The 24,363-nt window shown below is 39.5% G+C and overlaps 1 protein-coding gene across 1 annotated transcript in view; it reads right to left on the minus strand.

The window, feature by feature from the left end:
• Positions 1–310: 310 nt before the first annotated feature.
• DPT (dermatopontin) overlaps positions 311–24,363 on the minus strand; it is a 38,821-nt gene continuing 14,768 nt past the window's right edge. Inside the window, exons 2-4 of the mRNA XM_036753551.1 lie at positions 23,374–23,499; positions 5,285–5,392; positions 311–1,657 (exon numbers count right to left, since the gene is read on the minus strand). Coding sequence (XP_036609446.1) covers positions 1,591–1,657; positions 5,285–5,392; positions 23,374–23,499 — 301 coding nt within the window. The 3' untranslated portion in view covers positions 311–1,590. The remainder of the gene's footprint in view (positions 1,658–5,284; positions 5,393–23,373; positions 23,500–24,363) is intronic.

A 24,363-nucleotide genomic window follows, 5' to 3' on the forward strand; every position in this document is an offset into this window, starting at 1 on the left:
TGAAAATTTGATTAGAACATCAATGTCTTATTTCATAGAAGGCACATAGGGTGATGGCAGATTTCTGTGGCTTTTCCCCTTGTTTCCTTCCTTCTTCTGGAACCTTTGGGAAAGAGAAAGAGGAAAGAACAGTGCAGGGCAAAAAACCAAAACAAACAAAAACAAACGTGACTCCCTGGCAAAAGTAAAGGAAAGACTACTGGGAAAAGTGGAGGAAGATGCCAAAAAGATAGAGGTAAACTGGAAAAAAGAATGAATTAAGTAAGACTAGGATGGAGGGGTTGGAGAAAAGAGAGGAAAAGACACTGACTGGTTGTAAAATAGTGGATTTTTTATTTAGTAGTTGTTTATTCTGTTTATTTACCATTGTGCCAAGTGATAGGGACTGAAGGTGTCACGGAGTGGGGTTGGGGTGGAGGATTGTAACATGTTTCCCACATCTACTGCCTTTCTTATGTCAAAGAATCCTAACTCTACAGGGAGACGGTCCTGTTCCCAAGGCCCATTTTCCAACCACAGTCTGAGGGCACATGGATGCACCCAGATAAGGGAGGAGTTGCCCAGGGAAAAAGCTCAGTAAGGCAGCTGTCACAGAAATGTCTCCTATTTGCCCTTCCACGGTCTGTTGAAAATTCATATCTCACCTTCCACCTTCCGAAATCTGAACCTCACTGGAATGACCTCAGGCAGTGGTGGTGGGCAGAACTCCCCTGCTTGTCATTCCAGAATTCTCAGCTGATCAAAATTGTCAAGTTCTTTCTCTTTTATTTATTTTCCCTGTACATTATCTTAATCAACTATATCTTTTTTTTCTCCTTCAGCCTAATTCCTATTTGTCCTTCTAATATCCACACATCCACACAAGTACTCAGAGACACACATCCACACAAATATGCACACATGCACACATCATTTTTGTCAGCAGTCATAATGATTCATGTATCTCTCCCAAAGACAGGAAATTATTTTAGCCAACTATCAACTCCTTCTCTCTTCAAACCCTTGAGCCTCCCCTGATTTCCTTCCCACCCATCACTACCAGAGCACACAATTTGAACACTCCCGATGTGGTGCTACATGGCAAGAAGACATTTCTGGTTAGGATAGAATGACAAAAAAAAATTGAATCAAATGGATGACAACTGGATGTATTCTTCATCCTCCTCCACCTACAACCCTTTGTCCCTGCCTTCAGCTTATTCTATATTTCTTAATATTAATTGTTTGCTGGTGTTGTTTGTGTGCATCTATGACAGGTCCTCCAAAAAACTAGACTCTCTTGTAGCATAGGGAACAGGTATAATACATGCATGATATAATACAGAAAGCCATTGACAGATATATAGATGGTCTCTAACCAAAGCATCAATAATGAGAAAGGAGATTTAATGAAACCTATGGGTTTAATTAGAATGGTGGTACTAGGCAGAAAGACCAAATGGGCTGATGTGACAATCAATAACTCAGGGATGGAAAGAGAGAAGACCAGTTCCTTCTGTAGGAGCTCCTTCTGGTCTGTTGATGAATAGAGATGTCTTTAGCTCTCTCCCCAGTCCCCAGACTCTCCAACCAGCTTTGGTACATGACATTCTAAACATTTTCAAATTCACAGTCATAGTCTGTCATCCGACACATTATGAACTTCCACTGACGATCCCTGTGGGGAGAGAGAAAAAGACAGAAGGGTGATGTCAAAGACATGGTAGGCTGCTTCACAAACAGGACAAATGAAATGAAGACAAATTCCTCAGGAGCCAGTGCATGACTGACCTGCTAGTCAAAGAAAGGAGAATTTGGAGAGACTATTAATATAGCACCTTTAGAGCATTTTTGAACGTCAAGGAAACCCTTTGAGGTAGGTACTATGAGTATTATTTTATATTATGTAATGGGAAACTGAGGCTCCCAGAACCTGAATTATGACTTGCCCAAGGCACATAGCTACTAAATTGAAGCACAAAGTCTATCCCCAAATTGACTGATTACAGCTTTTAAAAACCTAGTTTTTAGAGGGTTGTGACAGTCAGTACCCTAGATCACTGCTTGTGAACCTGGTAGTTTTGCACCTTCCCTCCCTTGTTTGGGTTGTTTATGGATAACTAGAGATCCAAGTCTTTAGCTGTGCATGTCTACCACCAGGGACCAATTCATCATAGTGAACTAAAAGTCTCTCAAGATTAAGTAGGATAAAAGCTGGGAAAAGAAGTCATTTAATCCATTTAAAAATAGCATGACGCTCAATATATCAACCGTTTCATTGGTTGAAGTAAATGGCACAATATATGAGAATCATGAAATGGGGGGAGGGAAATAAAAAGAACCCCAAAGTATTAGGTGGTGTGCATAGAGGGTCGGATTTCTGAGGGCAGTGGTCAACTGTAACACTCGCCCTAGAATGTGCTGACACATCCGTAGATGATTGCTATGTGTGCCCATGTTGGAGAGACTCTTATGGATCAAGCAGAAATCATGAGATGTTTGTTTGTGTTGGAGATGGGGATTACCCAACATTTAAAATTCAACCCAGTTTCCCAAGAGTGTTTTACATCTACTGATGAGATACATGTTTTCTAAGATAAGAAGCAGGAAATGATGAAGAAAGGAGTGGACCTGGGGTCAGAAGACCTGGATTCAAATTCTACTTCAAATATTTAATTGGCTGTGTGACCTTGGGCAAGTCATTGAGCCCTAGTTTCCTCCTGTGGGGAAGGGGCAATAATAGAATCTATTCCTCCAAAACTTTCCCCTTTTTAAAGCACTGGATAAATGTGAACTATTATTATTCACCTTAGCAAAACTGTATTCCCTTTGTCCACTCCCTTCATCCAAGATCTTGCTATCCCTTCCAATTCAGCACAGAACATCATTTAAAGCTGGTTATAGTAGTTGTTCCTACCATAGATGTAGCCTAGGGGATATGGCACTTGTTTGGCCCCTCTGTTGGTTTTATTCTATGTATGATAATCTCAAAAAAGCAGTTTGGCGGGGAGTTCCCAGGATGTTGGCTGTTACTGCTCCCTCCCCAAAGATCAGGAAAAAGAGCAAAAATTTAGATAGCTCTCTATACCACCAAGGAAATGTTCTACTGCTCTGTGGGGTGGATGTCTAACTCTGGCACTACTCCTCTCTCTTTTCAGTCTGCAGACAGTGCTCCCTCTACAAGAACCATCTATCTTTCTTCCGTAGTTGGGACTCGGGAGCCTGACTCCTAAAGGCTCCTCCTATCATCCTATGAATGGGAAAGTCAGCGGGACCACTGCTAATATCCCTGCAGCCCTTGTATAAACTATACAAATGCCCCATAGCAGTCCTCCTCATTCCACCCCACTGCTCCAAGGTTACCCATTTAGAACAATTTGGAGACCGGGCAAAAGTTTTTGAGAGCCTGGGTGGCCAACTACTCTTGACTGGCCTTGGCTCCTGCAGATGTCAGTACAAGGGATTACTTGTCTCTGGTTGGATACTAACCAGCTGGTGGTATGTGCATTTATCAGATGTGGTTGTGTTAGGACAGTGGGTGTCTGGGATACTGAAAGTTATAAACAAATAAGGTCCCAAGCCAGGGCATTCATACTACTGCTTCAAGAGGCTGTTAATTTGTGTTGGGCAAAGTTCAGAGGCAGTCTTAAAAGGCATTCCAGGGGCTCTGTTCCCAGTGCCTCTCTAAAAGAAAAAAAGAAGCAGTTTTCATCTAGAGGGCAAGAATATGTCAAGTGCACTACATTTAGGAAGTCTTTCTCAACTTGGAGGCTTCAGAAGGTTGCAGTAGGGGTACAGGGAATAAAATGGCAGAATTCTAAATCTTGATTGGTGGGCATAGCAACAAACCTAGGGGTACGGGTGAGCCTCATTGTAAGCAAACTCAATGCCACTGTATCTCACTTATTCAGCACCAGGCAGGAAACCTTAATTGAAGTTCATTCCTTTAAGGGACAAAGCATTTCTTTTCTTTAACCATTTACCATGGAAATCTTTCTGAAATATAATCGTACACTCTCACCTGCTTTCTTAACCAAAAAGAAACTTTAACTTTTTCTTTATGAATCAGGGTTGGCATTATGAGGATAAAATCTGGATTTAATGACTCCGCTGCTGTTTCTGGCCCAAGATATTTCCTCTCTCGACACTAAGTATTTGCAATGGCTATCCCCCCATGCGTGGTAAAATGCCACTGTCTTCAAAAAGTCATTCCCATCCCTCCTTAATACAAGTACCTTTCCTCTGAGTTTACTTTTCATTTTAACTTGTGTGTATCTTATTTGTATATGGTTGTTTACATGATATTTCCCCCTTTCCTATTAGACTGTAAGTTCCTTGAGGGTAGACATGCTTTTTGCTTTTCTTTGTATCCCCAGCACTTAGCACAGTGCCTGACAGAGTATAAGCACTTAATAATGTTTGTTGACTTGGTTCCTAGATTTAAAGCTGGAGGGGATTTTATAGGTCATCTAGTCCTAACTGTCATTTACAAAGGAGGAAACTGAGTTTCAGAGAAGCTTGGTAATTTTCTCAAGGTCGCACAGTGATCTATAGAGATAGGATTAAAACTCTAGTGTTCTGATTTTGAATTCAGTGTTCGTTCCAATGTACTTCATCAGTTATTGCATTGTGTTATAAGGCAGTGATGATCTCAGAGGCTTTAAAGGTGTATGGAACTAGGTTCTCTTCTACTAAATGGTTCTAGTCTGCAGATTTTTATCTTTGGATTTGCTTTTCAATAATCTTTCAAACTTCTACTTTGTAGCTAGGTTATTGGCTTCCATTTCTCACTGATATCTGTATGCCTGCCTCTTGGTCTTTGGAGCTGCTGTGGGTTGGGAAAGTAGATAACCAAATTTGTTAGGATTGTGTTTAAAAGAAGAGTGAAGAGGCTCAGAGTAAAGGAGCATGTCTTTCTTAGCGCAAAGATCTTGTGCGGTACTTCTGCCTGCTCAGGGCAGAGCATGGTTCGGGTCTGATTTCCTAACACCATCCACCCACCAATGGGGAATGTAATTGGTAAAAATAAAAAGAAGGTCATGATAACTTTTATCTGTTATAAAAGTTTGAGAATCTCTATTCTAAGACTGATAAAAATTTGATGTCCAGGTCTAAAGCTGCCTTAGATTAGCTAGTTCAACAGAATAACTTGATTCTTTTTGCCCAAGTTGCTTCGTCTGAAAAAATGTTCCTAGGTAAGTCCCCTACCAGGAAAGAGAGTAAAATGAGGGTTACTGTGTAGTGCCATTCCCACATGACCCTTCCCTGCTTCTCCATCGTTTACCCAAAGGGAAGACTGACTTACCTCTCCACTGCAGAGAAAGTAGTAGTGGCTCCTCTCATGTAGTATTCATAATTGTAAGAGATCATGTCTATCTCCTCACCATAGTGGCCTGGGTATTCAGTTGTCAACCTGGTGGGAAAAGAGAGAGAGAAAGAGAGAGAGAGAGAGAGAGAGAGAGAGAGAGAGAGAGAGAGAGAGAGAGAGAAGAAATGAAGAAAAACAAAAACAAAAATGGAGGTTATTCTGGAAGGACAAACCAGTAGACACCAGGACTGAAACAGGCTGAGGGATGTATGAACCATGCCTACTGTAGGCCTGGAAATTATTGTGAAAGCACCAAGAAGAGTTAAAGTGGGGTGGGGGGTATGTCAAGAACTCTACTAATTAGCTTCTGCCTACATTCCCATTGAAGTGTGATTAAAAGGTATAATTTATCTCACAGGTGGCTGGGTGGTACAATGGATAGACCTCTGCACTTGGCATCAGAGAGGCCTGAGTTCCAATCCTGCCTAAGATAGTTGCTTTCTGTGTAATTCTGGACAGATCACTTTACCTCTCTCATCTTCAGTTTCCTTATGTGTAAATTAGGGATAATAATAACGCCTACTTCATAGGGTTGTTATTAGACAATATGTAAATCACTTTGAAAAATTTAAAGTTTTACATATATGTGTATGACTATACTTCTGTATATGAATAATGTATATAGTGCATGTTAGCTATTATTATTGTAGGCATTCCTCTTTCCCCACTAACAATTTTCTTCTTGTTTTCTATGCTAGCCAACCTAGTCCACAGTATTCCCAAGGCCAAGTTGATTCTAGGCCCATCCTAGGGGGTCTTAGTCCATTTTCATCCAACCAGGGAGAAAACTTGAAGCCCAAATTCCTGTGGTTCCTCTCTGAGGAGTTATCAGCTCAAAGGGCTACTCATCCTTGGTATATTCATAGGAAACCTTTTAGATAAGAGCTGACACAGAGCAGAGTGTTTTCTATAGATTGAACTGGACACCTAAGATCTATATTTGTACTCTAACATTGTCCTGGAGCTAACCTAGCCTCTGAAGTATCAAAAATTTTATCTGTTTCATGCTCACTAGGCCATTGTAGCATAAAGAGATAAAAGATCATATCAATATTGTCCAAACAACTTCAGCTGAAAGGGTGGGCTATGAAATCTACAGGGACGGCTAGATGGCTCAGTGGATTGAACCATATTCCTAGAGTCAGGAAGATCTAGTTTCAAATCCGGCCTCAGACATTCATTAGCTGTATGACCCTGGCCAGGTCAATTAACCAATATTTGTCTTAATCTACTGGAGAAGGAAATGGCAAACCACTCCAGTATCATCACCAAGAAAACTCCATGGATGGTATGGTCCACAAAGTCAGGAAGAGTTGGATGGATATGACTGAGCGACTGAGCAGCAAAAAATATGAAATCTCAGAGATATACAATGCAACTGGAGTGGATCTTATAAATCATGTGATTTAAGCTCCTTATTTTGTAAATTAGTAAAATGAATTGAGGCCCAGAGAAATCAAGGTACCTGCTCAAGGTCACATAGCTAGTTAGTGGATGAACTAGATTCCAGATCTTCTGACTCTTAGATTTTCTGTTCTCCACTACACTATGATGCCTTCTGCACTTTATCTCTGTTTAAGACATTACAATCCCCCTGTCAGGCAGCCAAGCCCAACTGGAAATGTATTGCATGTGTTTCTACTTATTGCGGTCATGGTGGGAAATTAAGCTCAGCCAAGTTCAGAAATCCATTCAATCTTTTCATTTCCAAATGGACTCAGACTTTCTGGGGTTTGGCTTTGTTTGCTATGAGCTAAGCATGGCTTCCTCTTTCTAATGAAAAACAACAGGTCTTATGAAATAGGAAATTTCGTGTCAAATGTGGGTCATTGAAAATTCATTAGAACAGACCCTACTAATTTTATGATCCCTGATAATTCCAAGAGAGGCTGGATAGAGTTTACCTACCTATGGGGGTGGGGAGGGGAAATGGTGCTGCTGCTGATGGTGGTTGTGGTGATATTGTGATGGTGATGGAGTGGTTTTGATGGTGGTGATGTTGTTGGTGGCAGTGGTAATACAGATGACAAGAAAAGTGTAAACAAGATTAAAAGGAGGATGATTATATTACCTAAAATTGTTTTTGTGCACTTCAGAAGTTACATTTACATAAATGTTATTAATTTGATTTAGACATTATTCTCTCTTTAACAAAAAGAGACTGATATTTGGTAACAATTTCCTTAATCTAAATCAAGTTGCTGTAAAATGTTTAGAAGTAATATGTCTGTATTTCACAAAAAAGTTTATAATTATTTCAGGCTTTGCAACTAATTCACATTGGTCTTCTTCCAGGTTCATCTGAAATAAGGAGGAATTTTACTACACCGGGGCAGTTAAGTACCACCCCCCCTTCCTTTTTTTTTCAATAAAGAGGGATTAAGTTCTGAACAAGAAGGCTAGAACAACAACAAATGGTTAACAGGGAATGGAAACCAGATATAATTGAGGAGATAGGAAAAGAGTACCTGGGTGAGCTCATCAAGGTCAAGTCCTGAGGCCCAGATCAAAAGAATTTGTGTGTACTATAATTGCTGAGTCACTGTCTAGGATCTCTTCAAAATGTCATGGACGCTAGACCTGCTCTTACAGGACTGAAGGAAGACAAATGTTCTAATATTCAGAAAGGAAATGAAGGTGAATACTTCAGATTGTTAGGTCAGAGAGCATGATTTGGATTTTTAGCAAAAGTCTGGGAATGTATTATTAAAGAAAGTTTTCTCTTGACAAAGAAAGTAGTGATTGTTATGAGTTAGCCATGAGAGGTTAAGATTGTTAATTATATTAATCTGGTTTCACTTTTGGGGGCATATAGTTATTAGATGGTAGATGAAGGGAATTTGGTAAGAGTAAAGAGAATAGAAGCTTCTTAACATCAGGGAGTATTTTTTTCTTTTTTGAAAGTTAATTTGTTTTTTATTTTTTAAATTTATTTTTTATTTTTAGTTTACAATACTCAGTTCCACAAGTTTTTGAGTTACAAATTTTCTCCCCCTCTCTCTCCTCCCACCTCCCCCCCAAGAAGGCATGTAATCCTATATAGGTACTACATATACCTTCACATTAAACTTATTTACACATTAGTCAAGTTGTAAAGAAGAATTATAACCAATGGAATGTATCATGAGAAAAAAGAAACAAAACCAAAAAAGAAGAGAAAAAAAGAGAGCAAATAGTTTGCCTCAATCTGCATTCAGACTCCATAATTCTTTCTCTGGATGTAGATAGCTTTTTCCATCATGAGTCTTTTGGAGCTGTCTGAACCTTGTATTGCTGAGAAAAGCCAAGTCTATCAAAGTTAGTCATCACAGACACTGTGTGTCTGTAATCATGTATAGTGTTCATCAGGGAGTATTTTTAATTCTGTCTTTATATCCTACCACAGTGGCTTACAGACAATCAGTGCTTAATAAATCCTTTTGGGGGCTTTGATTGATTGGCCTGGATTTCAGCAAAGGACTCTCATGATGCCTTTGTGAACCAGATGGAATGGTGTGGACTGAACATTTCAATAGATTTGGAACTGGTTAGATTATTGAGCCGCAAAAGGTGGGACTGAATGACTTAAGGTTAACTGGGAGTGATGCTACTAATGGAACACTATGGGACTCCTCAACCATATAATTTCCAATCATTTTTATTATGACTTAGATGAAGACAGATGATGAGCTCATCAAGGTTACAGGTAATATGTTACATCATGGAACTGGGATTCCAAAAAAATCCCTGACAGCTTAGGGAGATGGGCTAAACTGAATAGGGAATCATTTAATATAATAAATGTAAAGTTCCACATTTAGATTTTTAAGAGGAGATGGGGAAGAGAATTTATGAAGGCAACAAAGCAGAGACATCTTTCCTAGCCAAAAATAAATAAATAAATAAACGATTGAAATCACAGGGGAGGGATATTGAACTAACCACTTGCCTGACAGAGGGAGAAGAGGGAAAAGGAGGGTAAGAACTAAATAATTAAATATAAGAAAGAAAGAAAAAAAAATCGATAAATTAAGTGAAACTCCAAAACTAGGGAAAGGGTTGACAAACAAGACAAACAAGAGAGGCTGAAGTGGGAAAGAGTCTAAGGGAACAGGGTTGTATAAAAATAGATTAAGCAAAATTAGTCAAAGGGGCAAAGCTTAAAAAAAGAGGGATAATAACATTAAAAATATCCTTCAAAAATATGGTATCAAAAATTGGTCATCATATTTCTCATGTAGTCTGATAAAGACAAAGTATATGAAAGCTATAGCCTTCCTCATCTGGACATTAGCTTTCTGGGAAAACCGATTATGATAAAATAACTTTTTTGGCCCCCTTTATGACACTGTTGGCTGACACTGAGTTTGAAGTCTGCTACTTTTACTTCTTCATAATCATAACTGACAATAAGGAACACATTACATAAAAATCTCATTATAGTCTTGCAACACCCGGATGAGATCAGTATGACAGATGTTATTATTGTTCAGTCATTTTAGTCATATCTGACTCTTTGTGACCCTGTTTGAGATTTTCTTGGCAAAGATATTAGAGTGGTTTGCCATTTCCTTCTCCAGCTCATTTTACAGATGACAAAACTGAGGCAAACAGGATTAAGTGACTTGTCCAAGGTCTCTCAGATAGTATCTGAGGCTGGATTTGAACTCAGGTCTTCCTGACTCCAGGCCCAGCATGCTGTCCACCTAGCTAGCCTACTGCAGATATTCCTATTCCAATTTTGTGATGAGGAAACAGTCTTCGAGATATTTGTCCTAGAGAAATTTGTCCCCAGTTCCATAGCTAGCAAGTGTCAGAGGTAGAATATAAACTGAAGCCCTCCCTGTCTCTCTTTCCCTTCTGGTTTAGTCATCCAATATATTAATCCTCCCTTCCTGTTTTATTTCATCCACAAATTTGTTGTGCATGCTCTCTGTTTAAGGAAATCATTGCTAAGCATGTTGAAGAATAGAGTCTTCTGGTACTTCCTTAGAGTCCGCCCTTCAAATTAACATTGAATAATCAAAGCCACTCTTTGGATCTGGTTCTCCAAACAGTTCCAAAGCCTGTACAATCTTTTAGTCCATAGTACTACAAAATCTCTACATAGATTTGAGAGTGATTAATGCCTTGCTAAAACAACCAACCAAAAATATTCTGACAGTGCTGATTCCCAGATCTAGCAACTAGTACTTTTGTTTAAAAAAAAAAAGGAAGAAAGGTAGTCTGGCAACTTGTTTATGCATTTGTATTGACTCATAGTGATCAATATTTTCCTTTCTAAGTGCTTACAAATCACCCTGATTCTAGAATTCTAGGATTCTAGAATTTTGCCAGGAATTAAAGTCAAGATCATTAGCTTACAGTCTGGAAAATCTGCCTTCCCTATTTGAAAATAGGGCAGCATTTGACTGTCTCCAGTGTTGTGGCTTATCTCCTTCATTCGTGGCTTCTTAAAGATCAGTAAACATTGGTTCAGCAATCATGATGGCAAGTTCCTTTCGTAGCCAGGGATATGGTTCATCTGAGTCTCATGACTGGACTTCTTTAATGGCATCTAGATGCTTTCTAATTAGGATCTCATTCAGCTTGGAATTCACCTACAAGCCAACTATTTGTGTCCTATCCTTCTTAGTGTGAAGATTACCCTCCTTGGAAGAGAAAATGGAAGAAAAATGAAGTTTTCCTATCTGGGTTCAACTGAGACAAGGACATAATAATCTGCCAGGTCAGGAAGAAGATTCTGGTATATTCATAAAACTGTTCTGCCAACTTTAGACAGACTTTGGACAAAGTATGTTTTCCACTAGACCTTCTCAAATGGCACCAAAGATTTTCAGGCCAATTGAGATCATTAAACTTCATCGTTGTCAGGGAGAATGGAAGAGATACCTAGAGAAGTGACCCTTATTTAATTTATTAAAATTTGTTACTTTATTTAAGAATTTCTATTTGGATCCATTTATGCCTTTTCTAGCATCTATTCTGTGTATGTGCCTGAGAATAATAAAAATTTTGGTAATAATGATCTACCATTTATATATTTATGAAAGATGACCAAGCGTCAAATTGAAAATGAAATGGATAGCATTTGGAAAATAGCATCCTCCCCATTCCCCTCCTCACCTCTGGCCCCCTTGATGCCTGAAGAGGTGAAATATCAAAGAAGGAAAGGTCTACTCTCTGTTGTATGGTATACTTGAGGTAGGGAATGCTTAGTGATTTTTTCTTCCTGTATTCTCAAGGCATATCATATGGGTGTCAAAGGCACTACAATCCTTCCAGTTACACTTGATTCTTTACTCTTCCAAATCCCAAATATCCAATTAGTGCCTAAATCTTTGTCTTTCTACCTCCAACATCTCTTGTATCTGTTTTCTTCAGTACATTTGCATAGTTACCACCCTGGTTAAGACCTTCATTTTCTCTTTTCTGGACTTCTAATTGGTCAAATTAGCCTTCTAATTAGTCTCCCTATTTGAAATGTTTCCTCACATTAATCCATCCTCCACACAGATGCCCAGGTGCTTTTCCTTGAGTATAGGTCTGACCGAATTACCTCTCTACCCTCCCTTCACACACTCAATGACCATTTCCTCTAGGATTAAACTGAAGCTCCTCTAGCAAGGAAGCCTTGACTTTTGAAGCCTTTCACAACTTGGCCCCTACCGACCTTTGCAACGCATTATCTATATCCCTCTTCTTCCTGAACTCTATGGACCATCTATACTGGCCTTCTTTTTGTTTCTCATGCAACACCCTCCATCTCCCATCTCTATTCCTTTATATGAAATTCTCCAGCTCTTCCTTGGGCATACTGAGTAGCCAATAAATATTTGCTGGATGGACACCCAGGTGGCTGAATTAATGTTTTCTAACAGTACAGAGAAGCAGTGGACAAGGGGCAGCCATATTTTGGCAGGTCGAGTCTAAGCTTCAGTGCTTTGCTCTGTCCTGTGTACATTTAGGCTCTTTCCAAACAAGGATGACTAGACAGTCCATCAAATCCATTAATTCTCAGAGGTTTTGAAGCTCTGATGGAAGGTATACATCCTTAGGTGGCAGTTATATGACTAAATTATAAATATGACATGATAATTTGAATGTAAGTCAGAATGATGAAAGGATCAATTGATTCTACCTAAGAACAGAGACTCTATTATGTACAGAAAGCTTTGTTCTTTAGAGATGGCAGAGGAATGTTAAGAATACGAAAAAAAGACCTAGAATCTGATTGAAATTTCTATCAATTCCCCACTGATCCATTTCTAGTCTCTTAATGTATAGTATTTTCAATGTCTATGACAAGAGCCTCCAGCCTTCAATGCTCTGATCACGTACAGTATATTCTCACCTTCCACCCTAGTTACTTGGATGTAGGGCTTGTGCATTCAATAATTCAATTTAGGAACCTTTCTTTAACACTTACTATATAGCAAGCACTATGCTTAGTGTTTAAGGGAATATAAAGACAAAAATAAAATGGCTCTTGTCCTCAAGGAGCCTATGTTGTACTGGAATGCCATTAGGTGCTAGGAATGGAATGCATAGAATGGGAAAGTGGATTCTCATATGGTGTGCATCTTAACATTATGCTATGATTGCTAACTTACAGAGTGTATTGGGAAGAGCACTTGGCTTGCAGTCAGAAGATCTAAGTTCTAATTCTCCCTTTGAGACTATCTGTGTTAGACTATAGGCAAGTCACTTAACCTCTGTATGCTCAATCTACTCATCTATAAAATGGAGGCAGTAACAATTAACAAGGTTGTTGTGAGGAAAGTATTGACAGTACTATGTAAAACGAGTTATTCCAGTGTTCCTATCACTTCATGGGATCAACAATTTAGGGCCAGAAGGGGCCTTAGGAGCCATCTGGTTTATTCCTTCATTTTGCAGATTGGGAGCCTCAGAGAAGGCAAACGGCCTTTTCAAGGTCACACAGGTAGTGACAGAGGCAGTATTTGAACCCAGGTTCTCTGACTCCAGTGCCAGTAATCTTTCCATTGTACTAGGTGATATAGTAGATAGAGTACTGGTCTTAGCATCAGGACAATTTGAATTCAAATCTTGGCACAGTCACTCACTAGCTGTATGATCCTGAGTAAATCACTTAAGTTCCCTTCCAGTCTCATTATTATCACTTAATCACTCTCCATTGCAATCTGAAATTTGGGGGGAAATGGATTGACCAACATGGCCTCTTAGCAATACGTTATGATTTGACTTCCTTCAACATCTTGGGAGACAATGGTCTGTAAGTATTCAGAGAATGGCAAAATCCCCACTAATCAGGGCAAAAAGTCAATCTGAATTATGGAGCATAAGAAAGAGACAATACTCTGATGCCCCTCAGTTTACACATTTGGTCAATGTCTGCCTGAACTTCACCCTAGCTTCTCAGGTGATGATTCCCTGGTGGCACAGCCCCATCAAGAATATCCTTCATTGAGTGAGTTTCTCAGATACCAGAAATTTCTGCTCGAAAGTTATGATCCTGGGTCACACAGCTAACAAGTATCTAAGGGAGGACTTGAAGTTAAGTCTTCCTGACTCCACGTATAATACTCTTTCAACTGTGCCACCCAAATGTAAGGTCACCTTGAATTTTGGTACTGGCGGCTTGCTTAGGGAAGGAAATGGGCACTCACTTCCAAGCCTCCAGGGTTTTGGATCCATAGCCAGACACTACCTGGACAGCATCACTGTCACAACAAAAAACAGTAATCTGGTATGCAAACATCATAGCTGTGTGGAGAATAGGAAATGATCATCAATGGTCTAGACTTGTGGCTACTTTAGAGATACTGTTGTGGCTTACTAAACATCGTGCTGGTAGGTCCAAGTGTTTTGCTTGGTCTCTGTTTATCCGCATACATGTGATTGTATAGTATTGTGTATATATGCATACAACATGCACACATACATATATACATTTGTACGTGGAGGGAGAGGGAGTATTAACTGCATAGTGGAGAGAGCCAAACCTGTGTTCAAGTCTTTCCTCTGACACATACTTGTGTGATCCTGGGCAGGTCAGCCTCAATTCCTCAGGCAACTCTCTGCAACTAAAACTTATAGAGCTTGTGGCAAACTGCATTGGTAGAGGAAGTTTTCTCTCTAGGAATTCTCTATATTACTGAAATCATAGTTCCAGTTCAAATATACTAAAGATATTTATGCATGTATCTCAATAACTATATATCTATATATAATTCACCTTCATAGATGTAAACACACACACACAGAGGCCTGGAGTCAGGAAGACTCATCTTCCTAAGTTCAAATCTGGCCTCAGACACTTATTGGCTGAGGGACCTTGTTTGCCTCAGTTTCCTCATCTGTAAAATGCTCTAGAGAAAGAAATGGCAAACCACTCTAGTATCTTTGCCAAGAAAACCCCAGATGAGGTCACAAAGAGTCAGACACAACTGAAACGGACTGAACACAACTGAAATATGATTGAACAACACACACACACCTACATGCTACCACACTGATTATATCTCTCTCTAGATTGATATCATTTCTCTCTAGGCTGCTCTCCAGACTCTCCTCCCAGATTTTCTGTATAATGTGCCAGAAACTTCTCCACCCTGGAAGCTCACTTGAGCCCTGAATTTCACACATTGGAAGTACCCTCTTCCCTTCCAGCCTCTATGTACTAGCTTTGGAATCAGAGGATCCAGGACCTTGGATAAACTATTCACTATATCTGGACTTCTGAACTTCAGTTCATTTTTTTTGTTTATAAAGGTGTGTGTGTGTGTGTGTGTGTGTGTGTGTGCATGTATGTATGCATATGTGTGTGTACACGTGTATTGGTAATTAAGGTGGGACTTTTTTGTTTTCTCTTTTAGAATGCTAAAATAATCAAGTGCTTTTGATTAAGTCTTGCTAGGTGTGAAGCCCCAGGCCCATACCCTTTTGCTGATTAGGTATGAAGCCTTCAGACCACAAGAAGGGTATATAAACTCAGAGGTTAGCGGTTTGTTTGGGACTCTCACTCACTGGAAGAGTGTTGTATGATTTGACCAGATGAGACTCTGGGTAGCTGCTGGAGCTGTACTCCACCCCCCCCCCCCGCCCCAGCTTTGAAAAAAAACCTAGATTTTGGTGCTTCTCTGGTAACTATGTATTGCTATGGATAGACTGGTTTGTGTTATTTGCTCTGTTTATATAATTTATGTTTATAATTTCTGTTTGTTTTTGTTCTGAAGTTCAGGGTGCTGGCTTTTCCTCCTGAACTAAGTGAATGATATATGTATGTTTGATTAAAGTGAAATTGTTAACCCCTTAAAATTGCTTTCCTTATAAAAGCAGATCAAAGAACCTGTGCTGGCAGCTCTTCTGTGTGCTGGTGTTGTTGATCTTACACAGCCACAGCAGCTGCTAGCCACACTGTTGTTACAACATGCTCATATTTACCTTTCAGGGAGAGCATAATGAAATGTTGTGTTTTCTTTTCACTAGTATGTACCTATGGACCTTCTGTACCTTAAGCAATTTCTTTGGTAGAGAAAATAAACACCCGTCTTACACCTAATGTCCATATTACATATTGAATACATTTCCTAGAGAAGACTCTGTTGACTTGAGGTGACTTGATGTGAGCCATACATAAGCTTTGTTTTAGAGTCTTTAAGTTACTTTGGAGTGGGAGCCAAGTTGAAGAGATAAAATGCATCCCTGGGGAGGGGTTAGACACCCCATAATGAACCCTGGGTCTTCTGAGCCTAGAGTTCCTTGTTGGGGGTTCCCTGGATTGTAAGATATATCATGGAACCACATTTACTTCATTTGTAAATCCTAGTGTGGAAACTCTCTTTATCCTGCATATCAGTAACATGCCTTCAATGTAGTATTATAGAGTTACTTAGGTACTTGCCCACTGAGGCACAGCTAGTAATATCAGAAAGAGGAGTTGATTCCAAGTCTTCTTGACCCTGGTTCTGCTTGGCCAAAGGAGGAGAATGAAGAGCAGGTCAAAAGGCAGACTCTGAATCAATGTAAGGAACAACTTCTCTACAATCAAAGGTGCCTCAAAGTAAAATGGGGGGGGGAGATATTGGCTTTCCTTTTCTGAGATGGAAAGAAGGTTGGGCAAACATTTTTTAGGGATATAAGAGGGGAGGATTCCTGGACTAGAAGATCCTTTCTACTTATAGATTCTTTGGTTCTTTGATGGTAATCTCCTTCCTTCCCCTAATTACTCTATGGAAGAAGTGTCTACTTATCATTCTGCAGATTCCTATTTTGATCACTCTTTTAACTACAAGCAGTCATTCATTCAAATAAACATTTATTATGTGCCTGGTATTCTAGTCATTGGGGACAAAAAAGAAAGGAGTGGGTACCTTCAAGGAACTTATATTTTCTTTGAGAAAATAATCAATCTAGCAACTAATCCAGGATTTATTAAGCTTAAAGCAGAGTTTCCACTGAATTCATTCTCCATGCCTCCTCACAGCATGGAGATGATTCTGAGATCTTGAAAACTATGTCAGGGCAGTGCATGCATGGGCTGGAACATACCAATCTGGAAAGGAATCCAGGCTTAGCTAAGATTTGAAAGGCTCATCACCAGAAGTTGGCCATCAGATGATGAATTTGTATAAGCCCAGTGATAAGAGCTGTCTAGCTGGTGAAGGGGTTGTATGACCTAGGTCAATAAGGGTCCTTATCCTGATGTGACCACCAGTCTCTTAAATATTAGAAAAAGAGACTGTAGTCAGGAAGTCCTGAGTTCAAATCTGACCTAACATACTTACCAGCTGTGTGACTTGCCTTGCCAAGTCACTTAACTTCTGTCTGGCTCAGTTTCCTCAATTGTAAAAAGGGAATGATAGTAGCACCTACCTCCCAGGGTTGTTGTGAAGATCAAACGTGATATTTATAAAGTACTTAGCACAATGCCTGGCACATAGCAGGTGTTTATAAATTCTTGTTACCTTTCGGCCTTCCATTGGCTTAATTATTCTGGCCATTAGGCAATTTAGTTCTCTAAAAGAACCCCTGTTATGAGGCAATTCTGGCTCTTGACCTTTGGAGGTGAAAAGGCATGGATGGATCTGTAGGGTATGTAGCTGTAGGGTGTGTTTACAGCATACTCTATTCAAAGGGAACTATAAAGATTCCATTTCCAAGAACTCTAACACATAAGGGCTGTTAAGTGGATGCGGAGGCATCTGCAAAACTTCAACAAGAGGTCCTATAGACCGATCTTATTAATGGTCAGTGTAGTCAGTAGCAAATTTGAAGCAATATGAGGTTGTCTGAAAGGTCTGATCTGCCAATTCATTCATTCATCACTCAGAATTAACGAATAGGGATAAATCTTGGGAATAGTCTAGACTAAACAATCCTAAACAAGAATACCCTGTAAAATATTCTCAAGAATGGGGACTTAACCATAGTCATTCAAAAACTGGCTTGTTGAAGTCCTAATGGATGCTGAAGGGGAGCTGGAGATCACTGAAGCATGAAAGATTTGCTTGTTTTCTGGCTGTAGAATTTCAGTCTGTCTGTCTGGCTCCTGACTAAATGTAACATCTACAAAAAATAGATTTATGGGACCCAAGCCAACCAAGCCAGAAATTACAAGCAGCGGCATTGCTTTTTAACGGAGGGAGAGGATGAGAGAGAGAGAGAGAGAGAGAGAGAGAGAGAGAGAGAGAGAGAGAGAGAGAAACTGTCAGATCCAGATATTGACAAGCTTCCTGAAAATCTCTGATCTTTGCTACCCCTCATGTCCAGAGTGGATGTGGCTGCAAGAAGCTTACTCTGTCAATCTAGATGCTGAACAGAGGCAGTATTTTGTACCTTGTGCCTCCACTGTTTGCTTCTGCTATTACCCCTAGGTCAGATGGACAGTCCTTCAGTGCTACTCCCCTCCAGAGCTCATACCTGAAGCTAGGTCAATATGATAGAGCAGAATAATAGGATCAGTTTCTCGGAACATAGCTGCATTTCATTAGGAAATTGGTTTATCTTATTGTCTAGAGGGGGAAAGTGCCCCTGTTAATTTTAATCTGTACAGCAGATATATTCATTTTATTTTTATTTTTGTGTCACAAATGAGCCCAGGTAGGGGCTCCCCATACCTAGGCAGAGGCAATGGGCTAGAGTGAAAAAAGTATTCAATGGATTATGTGTTTGAATAAATACAGCTTTTAGTTTTGGCTTTGCTTCTATCTTTTTAGATATTTGGAAAGTCATAATCTTCCTGGGCCTGTTTTCCAATATGCAAAATGGGAATAACAACTGCCCTATTTATCTCATAGGGATATAGCATGAATAAAATGTCATTGTATATAATTATTATATTAATTTGTATTATATTAATTGTAGTGTTAATTAACATAATAAATATTACATTAATTTATTAAAATTTTATGTATAATTGTTTTGAAAAAATTAATAGATTGTCAACAGATGGATTCTATTTCTTACTGGAAGGAGCAAAAACTTTAAGTAAATTAATACTATGTTTCCAAAACGAAATGTATTATTATTAAGGAACTGAGCTGAATTTTTAGGGGCTTTAAAAGGAAATTGAGGCCTAGAGAAGTGAGGCAATTTGCCCAAGGTCACATAGGTTGTAACTGAAAGAGTGAAATTTGAACTCAGATCTTCTGGCTCTAAATTTAGTCCTTTCCCATTGAATCTCAGATAGTCTGCTCATAAAGAAGGTAATACTTGAACAACAAACTAGGTAATTGCCAGGAAATTAAAGCTACAGAATTAGGGCTCCAATAGATTTATTCAGCAGTAAGAAATCATCTTGAGAACTTTCTATTCTTGTGTTGAACACTGGCAGAAGTCTACCTGATAAAGCAATAGCACCAAAATCTTCACATCAGTGGGGGCTGACAGCACCAAGGGGAGAAAATGGGTACAGGAGAAGAGTGGGGAAAACACAGTGAGTGGTTCAGAAAAATATAATGAGTTAATTTGGAAGCTAATTGTTTCATCTCAGGCTTCACTCAAAGCCTAGATTCTATTGCTTATTTGCCAGGATAAAATGAAAAAGGTTGTGTTGATTATGCAAATGTATGTCATCTGCATTTCTTTATCAAATGTCACAAGTTTATTGAAACTCTACATCTACTTGGGGGCGAAAGACTATCCTGTATACAATATACATTTATTACCTTGAGTGCTTGTTCAGGGTCTGGGGACCCTATTGTTACTCAATTTGTGGAAACCTAGCAATGAGCTATTCTAAGATGATATTTGGGGTTTTTTCAGAATAAACTCTGGATTGGGAAATGATGAGCCAAAAAGTGACCTTCCAACAAAATTCCAATGATTGAACCCAGTCCACATGAATTTGGGGCTGAAAGAGAGGATGGTTGAAGAGTCACAGGTTACATTTATTCTGTTTATATTTTGTATCAACTTATCTGTGCATATGTTGTTTCCCTGAAGCAGCATATAGCTCCTTGAGGTAGTTCTCTGTCTTTTTATCCCTAGTGTTTATTTAGGACAATGTCTTGCACATAGTAGGCACTTAAAAATAATTGAAGTTAAAAGGCAGTCAGATAAAAGTTACTTAAGGATTGGTTGTACACAATTCCTCATCCCCTAGTATGATACTAGTACAAAAACTGGAACAAACACTAAAGGAAATGAGATACTTAAGAAGAGAATAGGGTTATAAGAAGGGCAGAGTTCATCATGACTCATGAAGAAAATGTTAGGTCCTTGGAATATGAGCTGCTGCTGATGCCCTTGCTCCAGAAAGAAAATGTTCCTTGATAAGAGGATGACTGCCATAGTGACTGCAGGGAACCTTGCCCTTTTCAAAAGACAACAATAAGAAGCAGATGAGCTATCCTTGTATTAGCTGGCATCCACTGGCACTGGAGTAGTTAGCAGCTCACTAACCTTTCTTTTCATGGCAACATTGTAGAGAACAAGAAAGATTTTTTTTTTCTGCAAGTAGGTGGTTTAACCAAATGAATACCACAATGCCTTTCAGTCCTGACTTTTTTCAAATTTCCCCTCCTACACCAGAGCTAGAATTTTGAGTGGAATCTTTAAATTACTTGATTCAAAAAGTGCCTTACCCTTTTTCCATTGTAAAATTTCCAAGTAAATAACTTGAGGGTGCTTTACTAAACTTGCCCTGCCCTTCCTGGGTCAGCATCAGTGTCCTGCAAAGGAGTGGATCAAACAGCAAGTATATCTCTCTACTTCATTCTTTTTAGACCAGTACTCTAGCACAGGATCAAAGTAACTTACTCATTTAGTAATGATAATAGATAATATTTATATAGTGCCTACTATGTACCAGGTATTTTTGGTAAGCACTTTACATATTTCATCTGATCCTCACAACAATCTGGGAGGCAGGTACCAATATTATTTCTATTTTACAGATGAGGAAACTGAGACAAATAGAGATTGCCTAGGGTCATACATCTAGTATATGTCTGAGGCCAGATTTGGACTCAGATCTTCTTGACTACACACCTGTTGCTCTACCTGCTGTATCTCCTGATTTCCTAGTAGTTACTTAAGTATTAAAGAGTTCAGTGATGCCATCATTTTACATGGTGGTGGTGGGGGAGACTTCCTACCAAATATCAAGTGAAGAAAGTATGGATTTATCTTTTTTTATAGGGCTCTAGGTGCTTACTTCATTGACTACTTCTCTTAGGAAGGAAGAACTACTAAAATTTGAAAAGAAGTTAATTTCTGATGAATATTTGTGGATATGTCACTGCTAAAAGGTCCCACAAGCCAGGGGGATACAACTGTATGTACATATTAGGATGGGGACTAGACCTATGTTAGATCCATTGTTATGGGGAATTCCAAGGTGAGGAAGGAAATTCCCTCTACCAATAGAAATGGGCATCTTCACTATAACCTGTAGTCTTGGAGAATTGCCAAGAGCAATGAAAGACTGTTGTTTGCCCCAGCTCATATAACCAGTATACATAAGAGTCAGGACTCAGACCTATGTCTTGCTGACTTTGAGGCTCACACTCTACTCATAATGCTACACTGGTCACACACACACACACACACACACACAGTACATGCATGTGTTTATACAACACATATACATAAACATCATATATGTGTGCATGTATACACGTATGCATAAGAACATGCATGTACGTATACATACACACATGTATATCTTAATGGGACACTTAGAGCATCCATCATTTATCCTTCAATCTTTTCATGTGGTCAGCCACTCATATATTACTTTGATGACAACCTACACATCACTTCCCCTTCATGATTCTTTATTTGTTACATGGTACCAATAGCTCCCTCCCTACCATACACTTCTCCTTGTGGATCTTCAATTCTAGTTTTTTATGGACTGAAATGTTCCATTACTTGTAGCCATACCATAACACTGGCACCATATTTATATTATGAAAGATGGGCCTTTGCTTCAGGGAAAAGCTTCGGGTCATCAAAATGACTTTGCCTTTATATAACACTGTTATGAAAGTCATCTAAACACCTATTGAAGGTGTCTTTGATGAGGATATTAAAGGCTTTCCCAAGGCATATCCCATATTAGACCCTCATACAATTGAATGAAAGTCGTAGAAAATACATACTCATGCTGAAATTACTGCTTGATGTGTCGGTAGGCAAAATGGCCTTTGTTTTCTTTGAGTAACTCAGTTTATTTCATTAAGCCTTACTAGGTGCTGGGCCCTTGGGGCCCAAGATAGGGCTAACTCCAGGGAGGGCCTAGTTTACATGTCTGGGACAGCAGAGGCTTTTAGACCACATGGGTTTAAGTCTGCCTCTTTGTGACGATTCATGGGGCTGGCTAAAGGGAGGTATTAACTCCAGAGCCATGCCCTATTGGGTGTTAACCTAATCTATGTGGATGTGAACCTCCCAGGGTCCTAAGGGGAGGGGCCAACTCAAGAACCAATCACCAGAGCCTGGGCTCTGGTCATTCAGGCGATGCTTGATGATGTCAAAAACTCCGTAAGAGGAGAGAAGACGGCTTGAAGATCCTTTTCCGTTGGAGCCAGAGACAGCTGCAGCCAAAGCTGAAGCAGGAGCTGCCGGTAGCAGAGCTGACCCATGTGTGGACTGAGGAGTGCTGAGCAAGGACTTGAGGCCAATGGGTAATCTTCTTACCATAGAGGGGAAGCATGTATATGATTTTGCTTTATACCATCATGCTTCTCTGTGGCCTCCTGGTTACTCTTGTGAGGTGGACTTATTGGGCCTGGAAGGTTTTGATCAAAATATCAAAATGGGGACGTTGGTTCGTGGGTCTGTTACTTTGGAGCTTAAATACATGCTTTAATTCTTCTGCCTTCTACCTAGAGAATTCCTTATATCCTGCGGTTCCGAACCTTTCAGACATATATATGATTCTCTTTGAAATCATAAATTCTGCCTTCATAATACATTTGACAACTACAAAAACTCTTCAATTTATCAAATCTTCAAAATCCTAACAAAGCCCCTTGTGCATATGTTAAAACTACATGACAATAGCTTATATTTATATAGCCCTTTAAGATCTGCAAAAGCTCTCCACTATTTTATTTGATCCCTACTCTGATCCCACGAGGTAGGAGCTATTATTTTCCCCATTTTACGTGGAAACTGAGACTAAGAAAGGTCAAGTGACTCATACCAGGTTAAACAGCTAGTAAGTGTCTGAGATGGAATTTGAACCCGGATCTTCCCTATTCCAAGACTGACTCCTTAACCACTGTATTATGATGCTAAGACCAGAACAAAATGATGTAGAGGGATTCTGACTAGGGCAGAATGCAGTGGTGCTGTTGTTTTCTTTACTTTGGGACCTATACCTCTCTTACCGTAGCCTGGAATCTCATTCAATTATAGGATATGTTGAGAAAGGGTTTAAGATTTCCTTCTTTGTAGATCTCTGGGCGCTGAAGAGATTCTTGCCAATACAGAATGACAAGTGTGGAAGCTCTGTCTTGAAGATAGCAGTGGCTTGGGATAATAGAAACTCTCAGCCCCCCTGCCAGCCCTGGGAGTCCCTGAGAGGGTGATCTTAGCAGACAACTACTCACCAGCACGAGTACGGGCACCTCTTGCTGTAGCGGCAACAGTAAAACTGCCATTCTCGGTCTAGGACCGATTCAAAGTAGCGGCTCTGGAATCCAGCCACGAGGCCGTTGCTGGAACATGTCTGGTACCTAAGAGAAGAAAACACACAGTCCAAAGAAATTATTAGTTTGGGTTCACATTTAGGACTCTCAGTGATTGATTCACACCTGGTCTGTACCTGGACAATGGTTTTTTTTTTCCCCCGAATTTTAAAAAAATATTTTTATTTCAAGGTTTGAGTTCCAAATCCTCTCCGTCCCTCCCTCCCCTTTGCCCTTTCCTGAGAAGACAAGCAATCAGATATAGGCTATACATGTGCAATTATGCAAAGCATTTACCTAGACATTGGGGACAGTGTGTTCTATATATCAGATAATACGTTGCAGATATTGGCCAAGTAAATCATACACAGAAACATTCTGCTCCATGGAAGGGGTCAGGTTGGAGAAGGGGACAAATGACTTAATAAAGGGAAAAAACCCATATTTACCATATAGGGCCACAGGATCCTAGATCTAGAGGTGAAAGGGGCCTTAGGGCCTACCTAGTCCAGGTAGCCCATTGATCAGTTGAAGAAAATAAAGTGTAAAGAGGGTAAGTAAGTGAATGAATGAATGATTGGTCTAACTGTAAAATCTCCTTTGCTGATATAAAGACAGGCCTAAATAGTTGAAGAAGCAAATACTCACGGGAAGTTAGAGCAAATGTAATAAAAAAATGGCAATAGTACATAAATTAATCTAATTCATCTAGGTCTGTGCCAATCAAATTCCCAAAAGAATATTCTACATAAAGACCTAGAAAAAAATCATATGAAGAAACAGAAGGTCAAGAATCTCAAGGATAATGATGAAATAGGGAGGAAAGGGATCTATTAGAATCACATCTCAAACTGTGCTACATAGCAGTAATCATTAAAGATAAGCTCCAAATGGATCTATGACCTAAAATGT

Source organism: Trichosurus vulpecula, chromosome 4 (genome assembly GCF_011100635.1).
Source record: "Trichosurus vulpecula isolate mTriVul1 chromosome 4, mTriVul1.pri, whole genome shotgun sequence".
In the NCBI taxonomy this organism is placed as follows: domain Eukaryota; kingdom Metazoa; phylum Chordata; class Mammalia; order Diprotodontia; family Phalangeridae; genus Trichosurus; species Trichosurus vulpecula.